This window comes from Calypte anna, chromosome 19 (assembly GCF_003957555.1).
Source record: "Calypte anna isolate BGI_N300 chromosome 19, bCalAnn1_v1.p, whole genome shotgun sequence".
Lineage (NCBI taxonomy): Eukaryota > Metazoa > Chordata > Aves > Apodiformes > Trochilidae > Calypte > Calypte anna.
In genome coordinates, this window is record NC_044264.1 from 3,790,049 (window position 1) to 3,803,966 (window position 13,918).

At 43.7% G+C, this 13,918-nt stretch overlaps 1 protein-coding gene across 1 annotated transcript in view; it reads right to left on the reverse strand.

Moving 5' to 3' along the window:
- The window catches only part of GALNT17 (polypeptide N-acetylgalactosaminyltransferase 17), a 216,371-nt gene that overhangs the window by 71,054 nt on the left and 131,399 nt on the right, over positions 1-13,918 (reverse strand). The window contains exon 6 of the mRNA XM_008501930.2: positions 10,527-10,644. Within this exon, the coding sequence (XP_008500152.1) occupies positions 10,527-10,644 (118 nt within the window). The remainder of the gene's footprint in view (positions 1-10,526; positions 10,645-13,918) is intronic.

The following is a 13,918-nucleotide window of genomic DNA, read 5'->3' on the forward strand; positions in this document are numbered from 1 at the left end:
TGCCCCAACACCACTGCCCAGCCAGCCAAGAAATACAGGTAAAGTATCTTAAGTCTTCCCACAATGAGATACACTGGATGGCATCACAGGTACTTCTGGTGTTGGAGATGAAAGCAAACTTACCTGAGCATCAAAGTCAGGACTGCCAAGATGAACCTGCCCGGCTAACACCTTCCCAGAATGGTGCAGGTGGTGGAGGCAGTGGCAGCAGGTGCCACAGATCTACCCCATTTTATCCTAACACCATAATACAAAACCTGGATGGTGAGACAACCTGAGCCCCTACTCCATCCCCAGCCCAGAAGGCTCAGGCATTTCCATATAAAATATTGAGGGAACATGGCCAGGAATTGAGACATCCTTGAGCAACAAGAAGGAATAATGCAGAGACTTGGGGTGTTTCCTTTGTCCTATCTTTCTCCACAGAGGATGGGGAGCTGGAAGCCCTGGAGAAGTCAAAGGGCTTGTGGAACAGGTGTGATGTCCAAGAAACACAGATGGAAAAAAGGCAACCTGCCTTGGGGACACTGGAGTTGTCTTTGATGCCTACAACCTGGATGTGGGCAGGGGTGTGAGCACCCATGCTTGAGAAGCCTCTGAAGAAACCTCACCAGTCAATGTCATTGTCATCCAACAATATTCAAATTTCTACAAAATCCACTCGGAAGAGCAACATGAATAGTTCAGTAGGAGGAACAGACTAAGACCACACAAAGCCAAGTGCTGTAGAACCTCCCTCAGGATTTAGGCTCCATTTTCTAAAATCCAGTGGTGAAAAGCGTAACTAACCCAAACTTTGCCAAGTCTCTGAACCTGCACAGCCACTTGCCCTTGCTCTCCATACCCATTTAGCTTTGGAGATTCTGTGGTTGCTCTTCACATTCAGCTATCTCCATCCAGGCTGACCAGGGTGGACTCTTGACTATGGTTTGAGGCATTAAACCAAGGTCTGGTAGATTGCTGACCACCGCTTGCCAGAGGCACACTCCAACCCTGGAAAAATCAGTAAAAATGCAGCCAACACCTGCTGGAGTTTCAAGTGAAGCTAAAGCATGGCTGAGCCCTAACGTGGATTTCTGCATCCACCACTGAACCCTGGCTGCAACACATGGGCTATTGCACAGGATGAGCTCTCATCTTTCCCAGCAAAGATGATCAGAGTCTTCCCAGCGTAAAAATCAACTTGTCAGTAAAAGCACCCCAAAGCAGTGGGGTGAAAATTGCCACCCCTTCCCCTGCCTCTCCGTGTCCCCATCTGTCAGTGGGTCACAGGCAGGGATGACAAATGATCTTCTATCAAGAGGAAAGAAAGCAACAGGAGCTCTGTGGCTGCCTGCCTGCAATTTCCTTCCCCAAAGACTAAACCAGCTCTAAACCAGCCCAGCACTGCTGCAGGGAGAGCAGAGCTGCTCCCCAGCTCCCAGCCCAGAGCTCACAGCCTGGTTAGAAAATAATCAAAATACGTCCCCGTTTCATGCAGGCTGTTGTGATGAAAAACATTTTACCAGTTTGGAAAATTACACCAGAGCTTCTTGTAAAGAATCTTCAAGCACCCACAGTAAAGATGGAGCTGACAACTGAAATGCCAAATAGAGGGATCTGAATTCATACTTGTACTGATTCTTGCTCTTAAAATAAATTGGCAGTGATTGGATATTGTTCAGTGGTGGAAATATTTCTTCCAACCGTACAACAATCACTCAGAAGAGCAAAATTTACTTCTCTAAGAGGGATATAGGCACAAATAAACAGATTGTGGCTGTATACAAAGATAATGTCTTACTGGTGTATCACTATTTCTACAGCTTTATTTCTAAAACCTTTTCCAAAGCCAGTCCTACTCTGCCTCTTATTTTCTTCCAAGTTAACTACATTTTATTTGGAAACAGCCTTAAGCCCCAATTTCTAAGTGGATTTTGGTGCCTGACTGATAAAATACTTTTCAAAAGCTGGTCTTGAGTCTATTTTATGGCAAGGTTGGATTGGGGGTGGGGGAGTTGTAAGTCAGGGTGGGTTTTTTTAATGTTTCCTAAATTGCAGGAGTCTCTGGGGTTTGAGAAAGCCCTAGGCAGCTCTGTGAGCACCAAACCCACTGCTGCTACAGCTGCTCCATGCTACAGAGAGGTTTCCTTGTGCACAGAGACAGAGGAGGCAGATGAGATCCATCCCTTGCATCTTAACTCTGCAGATCAGGCTGGGCCAACTGAAGCTCCAACATCTGTTAAATAAAACTTATCCCAGGCTTTGGTGGTTCCCCCATTACTTTAACCAAGGTTTAGCCCCCAGCTTTTCAAAAGGGGTCTTTGGCTCTAAATCCAAATTTTCCGTCCTCGGTGTAAATTCTCAGAAATGTCAAAAGACTGTAGATTTGAACAGTACACACTCTCTAGGGGACCAGCTGATATCTGGTAATTCTACTCCAAAGCCTTCAACTAGTCCAAGGTGCATCCTCTCCTTCCTTACAACTGTTCCACAACCAGCCACAGAGTAAAGCCTCGGAGACATCTCACAGCAAACCCTCTGTGTTCCTCATAGAATAATTTGGGATGGAAGGGACCTCTAAAGGTCATCCAGGACAAACCCCCTGCAGGTAAGTAAAGAGACCCTCAATGAGATCAGGTTGCTCAGAGTCTTGTCAAGCCTCATCTTGAACAGTCCACTTGTTCACTACCGTCATAGTAAAGAACTTTCACTTAACATCCAGTCATAGAATCATAGAATTGTAGAATTGGCTGGGTTGGAAGAGACTTCAGAGATCATCAAGTCCAACCGTTGATCAAGTCCAACCACTACTGCTGTGGTTCCCAGCCCATGGCACTGAGTGCCACATCCAGTCTCTTTTTAAATATCTCCAGGGATGGAGAATCCACTACTTCCCTGGGCAGCCCATTCCAATGCCTGATCACCCTCTCCATATAGAAATTCTTTCTACTGTCCAACCTAAACCTCCCCTGGCACAACTTGAGACCCTGCCCTCTTGTCTTGCTGAGAGTTGCCTGGGAAAAGAGACCAATCCCCCCCCGGCTCCAACCTCCTTTCAGGGAGTTGTAGAGAGTGATGAGGTCTCCCCTGAGCCGCCTCTTTTCCAGCCTGAACAACCCCAGCTCCCTCAGCCTCTCCTCATAGGGTCTGTGCTCGAGTTCCTTCACCAGCCCAGTTGCCTTCTTTGGACCTGCTCCAGGGCCTCGATATCCTTCCTGAGCTGAGGGGCCCAGAACTGGACACAGGACTCGAGGTGTGGCCTCACCAGGGCTGAGTACAGGGGCAGAATCCCTTCCCTGGACGTGCTGGAGACGCTGTTCCTGATCCAGGCCAGGATGCCATTGGCCTTCTTGGCCACCTGGGCACACTGCTGGCTCATGTTCAGCATCCAGTCCTTCCTTCAGAAGTTGGGGCTGATTTGTTACCACACTTCTCCAAAAAACCCTTTGCTTGTGCACATGCTATTTTGTGATTAATTCAATCTCAGCAAAGCTGAGTGCAGATGGGAGGAAAAAAAAACCCAATACACTGCACATCACGAGAAACTCAATTCAGCCCTAACTACTGCATCTTGGTGAACCCTCACAAGCCTAATAAAGCCTTATGAATAAATTACACGCTTTTCAGCTTCCTATTTTTCTACACGATAAAAAAATGTGTCAACACCTCCTTGCAGTTCCCCCATCCCACCAGGCACAGTGTCCCTCCAGCCCATCGCTCAGCAGCTGGTGGCACTCACCAGAGGAAGGCTGCAATTCACACTCAGGCACTGATGGACAGGGTGGTTAAAAAGGGATTTCAGGTGCTGCCTACCCTCAGCTATCTCTGCCTGCACCCAGGCTGTAATATATTCATCAGAAGAACTGAGAGACACACTTGAAGAAGATCAAACAAAAAGCCCCAGCAAAACGCCCGTGTGAGTGACAGCAATAACACACATTGCAGAGTCAGAACCTGACACCTGGTATTAGATGTTGCGTTTGCTTGACATTATAAAAATAAATTCCACCCTAACCAGAGATATTTTTACATTTTGATGACAGGCACTAACTATTTAGATATTAGGTTCATGCAAGTGGAAACTTAGTAAAATACCCATCCAGCAGTCGTTTTGCTGCATTCCCCATTATGCTTATGTTATCACTCTCCATTTGGGAGCTGTGAAGGATGCTCTATAAAGACACAGGGTGTCCACATCAGAGCCAGTGGTCCAAGTTGGGCCAGGAAAGCAAGCCTGTGTTGGAGGGAATTTTTTACAAAAAGAGAGGCAAAAAATTTGAAATCTTTCTCCTGACTCACAGCCCTGCCCTACCACCCTTCTTCTCCTGCCACCCAGCACCCCTTGGGGGGGAATTTTCTGCCTCCCATAGGGCTGTATACAGGCTGCTCATCCCTCACCTCAGACCCAACAAGACTGCAGATGCCGTAAGAGCCTCTTGCTCTAGATTCTCTCACTGTTTTCCTCTTAACAAAAAGCTATAGCCATCATTTTATAGAAAATGTATGCAGAAAGAGAAGGATTTGATTTGCTGAATGCAGAAAGAGTCAAACTCCCTATACAATCTAAATATACCTACTTCATGGATTTCCTTTTTTTTTTTTTCCTTCTCCTTTTTGCCCAACTCTCTCAACATTTCAGCATATGAATAATGGTGCTCATACAAACAAAATGGGCTCCTTCATAGATGAAACATACACAAGAGATCTGTACCATTAAAATGCTATTTAAGTGATTTGAAGGTTTTCTGAAAGACTAAAAGGCACACAGGCATGGTACCTCTGGGAAAGGATCAATGTCACTGCCAGCCTGAGGAGGTTATGTGCTGAACTGGCTGCAGGGTGACAATTTGATGGTTAAAGAAATCTCCACTAACAACAATCTGCTCAGTGCCCTGGTGTCCTGGTTTCAGCCAGGATAGAGTAAATTTTCTCTCTTGTAATATTGCTTTCAGCTAGGACCCTCATAAGGAGCTGCACTTGCAGGAATTATCAGCAAGTTTCTCAGTCAGTGTCTGCTCCTAGAGCTGATACTGCTCAGGGTTTATAGTTACAGCTGGGGAATGGTCTGCAGAACCAAGGCCACCACTCAGTTCTGAGAAATCTTTTATGGTCTGGAAAGAGAAAAGGAGTAAAGAGGTCACACCTGCAACTCTCCTTTAGGGAGGAGTGGACAAGACAAATGATCAAAATTGACCAAACAGAGTATTCCATCCCATACGCATCATACTCAGTATAAACTTGAGGGATCACAAGGGTCAAACCCCTTCACCTTCACCCTTCCTTTCATCCTTCTTCCCCTGTTCTTGTTTGCTTTGGCATCCTGGGAGGATTCCATCCATTCCTCTGCCTCTGGTCCTGATCCATCCCAGCTTGGATCTGTGTGTTCCTGCCTCCAGCTCCCAACTGCTGCTGATCCCAGGAGTTCAGCCAGGACTTTCCGAGGGCTGCCCTGCAGCCTCGGTCGTGATGTGAGAGTTACTGGGGGAAGGGGAAGGAACATGGTATAATTTTTCTGTATATTTATATATATTTAATAACTTTTTTTTTCCATTTTATCATTGCTGTTTCATTAAAGCTGGGTAGTTCAGTTTCCAGCCTGTCAGTCTCTGTCCCTTATTCTCTTTCCTTTCTTTATCAGGGAGGGGATGGGAATTAATAGAGAGCAGCTGTCAACTGCTGAATTGCTGGCCCAGTGTTAAACCCTGACACCTGGGCTGGGCCCATTTCATGTTCCAAGCTCTCTGTTCCCAGCCCTTGCAGCTCTGCACAGATTCTGCCCACTCCCTGCATGCAGCTGCAGCTCAGCACCATGGGTTGGGCTTGTGTAGCAAGGTTTTGGTAAGCAGGGTGGCTGCTATACGGGGGCTTCTGGAAGAAGCTGCCAGAACCTTTCCCTGTGTCAACAAAGTCAATGCCAGAGGGTTCTAACCAATGCTGGCCAAGGCCAAGCCCACCAGCAACATCTTTAAGAAGAGGAAAAGTTGCTGCTCCACAGCTGGAGAGAGGAGTGGGAATGTCAGAGGAACAATCCTGCACACACGAGGTCAGAGAAGAAAGGAGAGGAGATGCTCCAGGTGCCAGAGCTGAGATTCCCCTTCAGCCCATGGAGGCCCATAATAAAGCAGATACATGCCCATAAAAGTTGATTGTGGAGCAAATATTCCAATGTGTCAGGGTTTAACACTAGCCTGGGTGATTAAACAATTGAGAGGATGTCTATTAATCCCCATTCCCTCTCTGATAATAGAGACAGAGATCCCTGAATTGTGCTTTTGTAATGAATTCAATTATTGATTCTTACCACACAGGTAAGGTGTGGGATGATCAGCTAATAAGCATTGTCAGTTAATTGCTGATCTCCAAGTGGCAATTTGTAGAAATGATACCATCAAAGTAATAATAATATCTGTATTGATTAAACTAACCTCTTAAAAGACAACTCAAATAAGTTTGATTTAACAATGCATGAAAGAAGCACAAAATACTCTGAAAACAATCTTGTGACCCACCCCAGACTTTGAAATCATGGCAACAGTCATGCAGTAGGCCATCTGCATCTTCAGACACATCCCATTTATGGGAGCATCTTCAGTGAATGTCTGTGACTAACCACGAAAACCAAATAAAACTCTTCCTGCAGAAAAAAAGTGAGCCATGGCAGCTAAGAGCAGTCTTCCACTTTGTCACACAGTCACTAGAAGCCAAGGCCACAAACAGGTTTTAAAAGAAAATAAAACTGTTTCAACAGGAGGAGCAGAGATGGTCAGAGCAGCCTCTGTGCCAAAACTTCACACCTAGGGACACAGAGCAACCATGAACACTCTCAAGCTGTGGGAACTGCACAGATCAGAGCAGAAGCAAAAAGGTAAGAGCCTTGGCTCAGATCTTTTTCAGGCCAGAGCAGGTTATTCTTTCCAGGGCCAAGAGCAGGAGCTGGGTTGGGGCAGGAGCCAGGCTGGGGGCCTGGATGTGCCCCAAGACAGATGCCAGGAGCTTGGAGCAAGTCTTGATCACCCAACTCCTAAGGCAAGACCCAGACCAGGTATGAGATGTCTCCACATGTCCCAGCTCCAGCAGCTTCCGTGGCATTGCCTGGTCACCAGCTGAGCAGTGTGAGGATGAGATTTCTTCAAAGCAGTTTGCTGGGAGGAGTTATTAATTGCAGGAAGAGATCTAAGGTCTGTCCCTGTGGCTGTCAGCACAGAAGACAAACCTGGGGCCATCATCATTTTATTGCAAGGCAGGTTTTGGGAGAAAAAAAGCATGTGAAAACTCTCCATTGAAATATTAGTCTCAGCTGCCTTGCTTAGCAAACACTTCTCCACTCTCTGCCAAGAAAAGGGGAATTAGACTCAATTCTGCCTCGGGAAGTGGAGTAGTGACACCAGGGAGAAGAGAAGTGATAATAAGCACAACCTTCCTGGAGACACTCCAGGGTGAGAAATGAAATACAATAATAGGGAGAACAGCATGTTCCCCTTGTCAGAGCCAAAAGCTGCCCTGCAAGCAGAACAGGGATTTGCCTGGGGCATGCACCCCTAATGGCTTTATTTATTATTATTATTGATCTAGCAACCAAAGGGAGCTTCCAGCCTTTATAGGCGAGAGCAGCTAGCCCAGGCACCTCTGTGAACACAGCTAACGAGGTTTTGTTCTTTAGGTGGCTCCTGCAGCAGCTTTTCTCTCCATAACTGGATTCAGCAACTGGAGGAAACACCTGCCATGTATTTCAAGACACACAGGTACAGCCCTGCTTATTTTAAATATTCAGAGCATACTGCAAAAACCATGCTCTTGTAGAGCATACGGCCTTGGCCCTTCTACATTAGGACAACCAAACCCTCTCAATTATTTACTTCAGTTGTGACTCAGGTTATCATAGAATCATTACGGCTGGAAAAGACCTACAAGGTTGTTGAGTCCACCCATAACCCAACTACCACAATCACCAAACCATCTTCTGAAGTGCTACATCTAAATGCCTCTTGAATTTAAGTGCATTATATTTATCCTAATAGAGCTAGTTTGGGTTAAACCACTAATTTTACATGTCCATCTTATAGCCTCAGATGGGTTTAATTTCTCATTTTGTTCTTTGAGCACTTTTGCTAATACAGAATACAGTGTTTTTGAGAATGCCACATGATTCCCAGAGAGATGATGGAATGTGCATAAGCATCAAAAAGAAAATAAATACTTCTTGTATTTCTTTTCATCCAAGAATCACTGAATCTGACAAGGAACCACTTGACTACTTTTCCAACTACAACCAGCCACTCATCAGGTAAAACAGCAAAATACCCACAAAAAGCCTGAGAATTTCTATTCGAGTTGAAACTTCTGAAGGATTTTATTAAAAAAAAGAGTCCTAGGTTACTGCTATGGATATGGCAGCCATGGCAGGTTGCAAGCATGTGAGGATGGCAACCTCTGAACATCAAGACCATCATAAACAGATCCATCCAACTGAGACCTGGCATCTGCAATGAATCCATCATGAGACTGTCTCCTTTACACATCCAACAACAAGCCTTGGATACACTTGGGTGTATTAGCCTTGGATACAGTATTTAGACTGAAACCTTACCTATGAAGTGGGACTCAATACTTGGCATGTTCCCCTTGCAGACCCACCACCTCCAGGACCGTTTTCCATAGGAGCTTCCTCACTTGCAAAACCAGGAGCCAACATGTATTAAATGGGACTGATGAGCTCCTGGTCTCTAAATAAGACACTTGCACAGGGATTGAGTTTTAAAACTCTTTGAAAATCTACTTTCTATATGGTCTTCCAAGGCTAATTTCCTAAGTATTTAATTCTCAAAATGAGTAATATTTTTAAAACCTTAGCCAGAACACACAGCAGGGAAACATACGGGTTGCAAACAAAAGTTTGGAAAAGTCACTTGAGGTAGAGAGGGACATTTTTTTTCTCAAAAGGATGTTTATTAGACAGCCTTTCTTAAAAGTTCAGCATGTAAGAAATGAAGAGAACATACATTCATCACTTGTCCCTCAGACATCTGTCTTATTTTTCAGTAAGAAGCCAATCTTCCATGAAATCCCCCAAAACCCCGTCAGATGGGTTGCATTACTAATTGTGAGAAGACTTGTTCTGCAATGATATTAGTAAGCAATCCCAGAAACAACCAAATAAAAGCATAGCCACAAGAGAAGTAGAAGCTTGGTTTAGAGCAGGATCTCTCCAGGCCCAAGAAGTGAACTGCACAATGATGTGTAATAATTACTTCATCTGAAGAAGGGCTATGTGGCATATTTAAAGCCTTTAATTTCTGTTCCCCTGTTTAAGCAAGATTATTGCTCCCTGCAGCCAATACCAATAGATTTCTTAAATTTCTTCTGACTTGCCAGCAAAGCAAATATCCTCTGGTAAATCTATGAACTGAACAATGATTTTTCATTTTTACAACAGCAGAGTCAATTCAATTTTCCAGTTGGAAGTCTCAAGCCTCTCCCTATCAGCTTGTTAATGTACAATTGCTGCAGTCTAAAACTTGCCTGGAAGAATCTCCACAGATTTTGCCATCCCAAGCTGCTTCTGAACATTGAATTCATTCCTTATGAATCACTTCACTGTATGTAAACACTTGAATCACTAAGTCACATCTAATATTGTGCACAGTAATCAAGTGATACTGTCATGGTGGATTCTGTAATGACAAATGTCTGCACAATGTCTGCACTCAGGCAGCTCTGAGAACATGGCTTTTAGTTTATCTGCAGACACTAAAGACCTGATAAATATTTTCAGGCTTGGTGTCTGCTTAAGATACCCATAAGAGTCCCACCTGCCTCCCTATAACTTCTCACATGACAACAACAGCACTGTACTTTATCCCATATTTAATATACCTTATATACAATATAAGCTATATTATATATACTATGATATATATTATTATATATATATATTGTATATACCTTACAGGCCCTTAAAATAACTGTCAGGGCCTGAATACATTCACTTGCCATTTCAGCTCAGTAGCTTTGTGAATCAGGTCAGACAGATACACACTCAAAAAAAAAAAAGCCTCACCTCCTAAAAGCAGCTTATTTTCCTCCTTAAATTAAAATCATTCTGCTTGGAAAAGACCTTTAAGATCATCAAGTCCAACCATTAGCCCAACTCTACTGAGTCCTAAAACATGTCCCTAAGCACCAGATCTACACAGCTTTTAAACACTTCCAGGGATGACAATTCAACCACCACCCTGGGCAGCCTGTGTGAGTGTTTGGTAACTCTCTGAGTGAAAAGTTTCTTCTAATATAAAATCTGTTCTAATACCCAAGATAAACCTCCTCTGGAGCACATTGAGTACATTTCCTCTCACCCTGTCATTTGTTACTTGGGGAAAAAGAGACCTACTACTACAATCTCCTTTCAGGTTGTTGTTGAGAGTGAAGTCTCCTCTCAGCCTCTTCTTCACCAGTATGCTGCAAAAATGCTGTGAACTTGTTCAAGTGTTGCTTTGGGTTCCTTAAGCCCTGTTAGGTGTAAGTTTTCTCATCAGTGTGTCACTAACCTTGATGCCCAGCTCAATGTTCTCCCCTCCATACACATCCATCCCAGGATCCAGGAGCCCAATCTCTCCAAAGAACTTTCGGTTCACAACGAAGGAGCAACCAATCATGGCTGGCGTCCTGCACCAGAAGAAAACCAACAGAAATGCACAATTATTGACTTTTCCCAATCTTTAATGGACCAATGGCTAATTTCTGCATAGTTATCTCAGAGGCTCAGCAGCAGTGATTGAGGGCTGTGCCTTTGAAGACATTATTTTACCACTGTGACAGAACTGTCCAAAAATTCAAGTTCACTTCACTAGGTACAGACTGGAGAAAGAGGTCTCCTGAGATTAAAGTACTGAAAAGCTTTCACATCTAGCTCTGTTTCAAACACTTGGTGTGCTGATGGGCAACAGCACAACTTTGGGTTTCCATTCCCTGCAAGTGAAGGAAATATAATGATGGTGTTTCCTGTCTCTTCCTTTCTTCTAGCACATCAGGCTTCAGGACAGACACTACTTTTTATGGTTTCTTGTGAAATGGAGTTTCTGATTAGGGTCTCTGTATTGTATTACAATCACCAAACAATACCAAGATAAATTGCAAAAGCAAATCCTTAAAAGACTTGAGACAACAGATTGCAGAAAGCTCTGCTGTGTCATTTGTGACAGGGCTCCAAGATTAGAGAGGAAGTTGTCACATTCCTCCTGCAAAACCTCATGCCCTACAGCAAACAGCTCAACTCCACTTCTGCAAGAGCAGCCAAGCAGTGTCCTAATAACAGAGAAAAATGAGTGGTTCCAACAATGCTGACATCAATACAATAGCAGAAAGATTGAGGAAAAACACAATGTCAGGGGTTAACTTATAATAATTGTGCAATTTCAGGGATGCCATATATTGTTGTGTTTATTGAGGACCCTGGCACACACCTCATCCCTCCCTCTTTACCACGCAAAGTGCTGGACCAACTCTCCACCTGATACAGCCACGCCAAGCTGAGGATGCTGCTCTGCCTTGTGCAAGCTGAGATCACATCTGTGGCTTTTTTTTGAGTGGTTAAGCACTTGTGACCCTCAGCATCAAACTGCACTTTGTACCGAGCATGGCACTGAACAAAACTGTTTCATTATGGGCTCGCTGCTTAGGGACAGACTAACCTGGTGTGGTTATGATCTGTAGGATTGTTACCCCCTGGGATATTTGCTGTATTAAAAAAAAATATGAAAAGTATTCTTCCCTTTAACTTGCTGTCATTAGGATCTACGCTGTAAAGAAAAAAACAAAACAAAACAAAGAAAAAACAAAACAAAACAAAAAAACCCCAAACAAGAAACAGGGATCCATTTTGAGCTATGCCAAGGCACCCCCAGACTCTGATCTTGTGAAGAGCTACAGGATCCCCCTGCCCACTCTGAGCTCAAAGCTTCAAGCAGGGGAAGCTCCTGTGATGGGGCACCCATCAATCATCTCTGCAGCTCCTCACCTGGGCAAGGGCACAACTTGCCTAATGCTGCCTGGGGAAGCCTGGCAAGGTGTAACACCATGTGTCTGGAGATCTCACACCACTTACAAGTGTTCATTCTCCCAGTCTTGAGGCAGAAATGGGACAACCAGATCGTGTATTTTAACAGCAGACCCAAAGTCCTGGTTTAAAGGCCATTTCACAGCTTGTTCATGTTGTGAGGGACATCCAAGGCCAAAACAAGAGATTATGACCCGTGGAGGAAGAAAGTACATCCACATATCCTCAGACATGGCTTACAGATGATAAGGATCAAGACCAAACTCTCCATCCACACCTTACAAACTTCTGGTACCTGCCAGAGGAGAATCTGGAGTCCTCAGGCTCCATAACCCCCAAGTACCCCCCACAGCAGCCAAATTCATCTTTATGAAATCCCCAGCTCCTTGGATGAAGAATTCCGCCACTTAAGTGTTATTATTTATAGACATTTTAATACTTTAATAGAGTGGTAGAACAACTGAATGCTGCTGCCATATTAAATTAGTTAGAATTGGAATCCATCAGAGGGGTTTTTTCAATAGATTTTTTCCCTGACAGCCAGCTTGGCCTTCCTTCCAATAAGTGGTGTAATGTTTCATGGTTTGCTGCCACTCTAGTACTTAAGATTTCAATTCTACTGCTTTATTTGTAGCAAGTTAACTGCCATTAGCAGAAACAATTCTTTCTCAAATTATAACCACCTTACAGATGCCAAATCTAATAGCTCCATTATCCTAGATTACCTCCTGGAATTCAATAGAAGGGTAAGCTGCTCACGTTGTACATTGAACAGGAACAACCCAGTTCATCTGCTCCATAGGGAATAGGTGTGGGGGAGCACAGGAACCATTGACTTCCCCAATCAAAACCTGTGAGATCTGCTAAAGGCACTCAGAGATCAGTTAAATCCAGAAAAAATATCAAGGTGAAAGTGTCAGAGAAATGAAACCACATTTCTCATCCAGTGATTTGAAACACTGGGAACTCACCACCAGGTAAACAAATTTTTCTGAACTAACAGACACTCAACAGTTGTTCATAGGAGCTGTACCCCCCAAAAAAAGCTTTTTTCATCATTATTTTGCAACATAACTTTATAAATGACAAAATCATGGATCCCTTGCAAAATGCTCTTGGAAGCACCTGATTGGGATTTTGTGATATTCACCTTCAAATATTCCTCCTCCTCATTTTGCTGCCCATTCTGTTTTCAGCACACCACAGCATGAAGCATGCAAAGCAGTGGATCCAAGGTCCCTCAAGCAATACATATTAAGTGCTACATTCTTCTTTGTAACAATGCCTCCATATTAAACAAATGAGGAATCAACAATTGAAATAAAAGCACTATTTGATTTTGTAGCAAATCCTTCAAAAAGGTGGACATTTACAATAACAGATAGCCCACTGGCAATGAAATAATGGCCCACAGACAAAGAGCTGATAAAGCCTCTTGTTCCTCTGCCCCTTAATTAAACACATTAGCAGTTTGTTTTTAAAAATCACACGGCTCAGCTCAGCTAAATGGATTTTTATTTGTCCCAATAGCTATTTTTACGAGAAAGGAAAAGCAGAATTTGGCAGAAAGAATGAACAGAGATGTTCAGTAGAATTATTGGGTTTGCATCCAGAAATCCACAGCACTAGTTCCTCACCATTATTTCAGCTGGCTCCTCCATACAATAAGTGACAAAAGGTCAAGAAGAGCACCTTTTATGAAATATCCTCAGCAATAAGCTCTAGATAAAGATAAAGGAGATTCAGGGGAAAACGTTTATCCTCGTCTATTGAGTTACTTTAATGGTCTGTCTTTCTTTAGTACACAGTTGCCATCTAATGATTAAAAAGTCTCAAGTAGATTGCCTCTTCTATTCAAGAAAATTAATTTTCCCACACAATTGG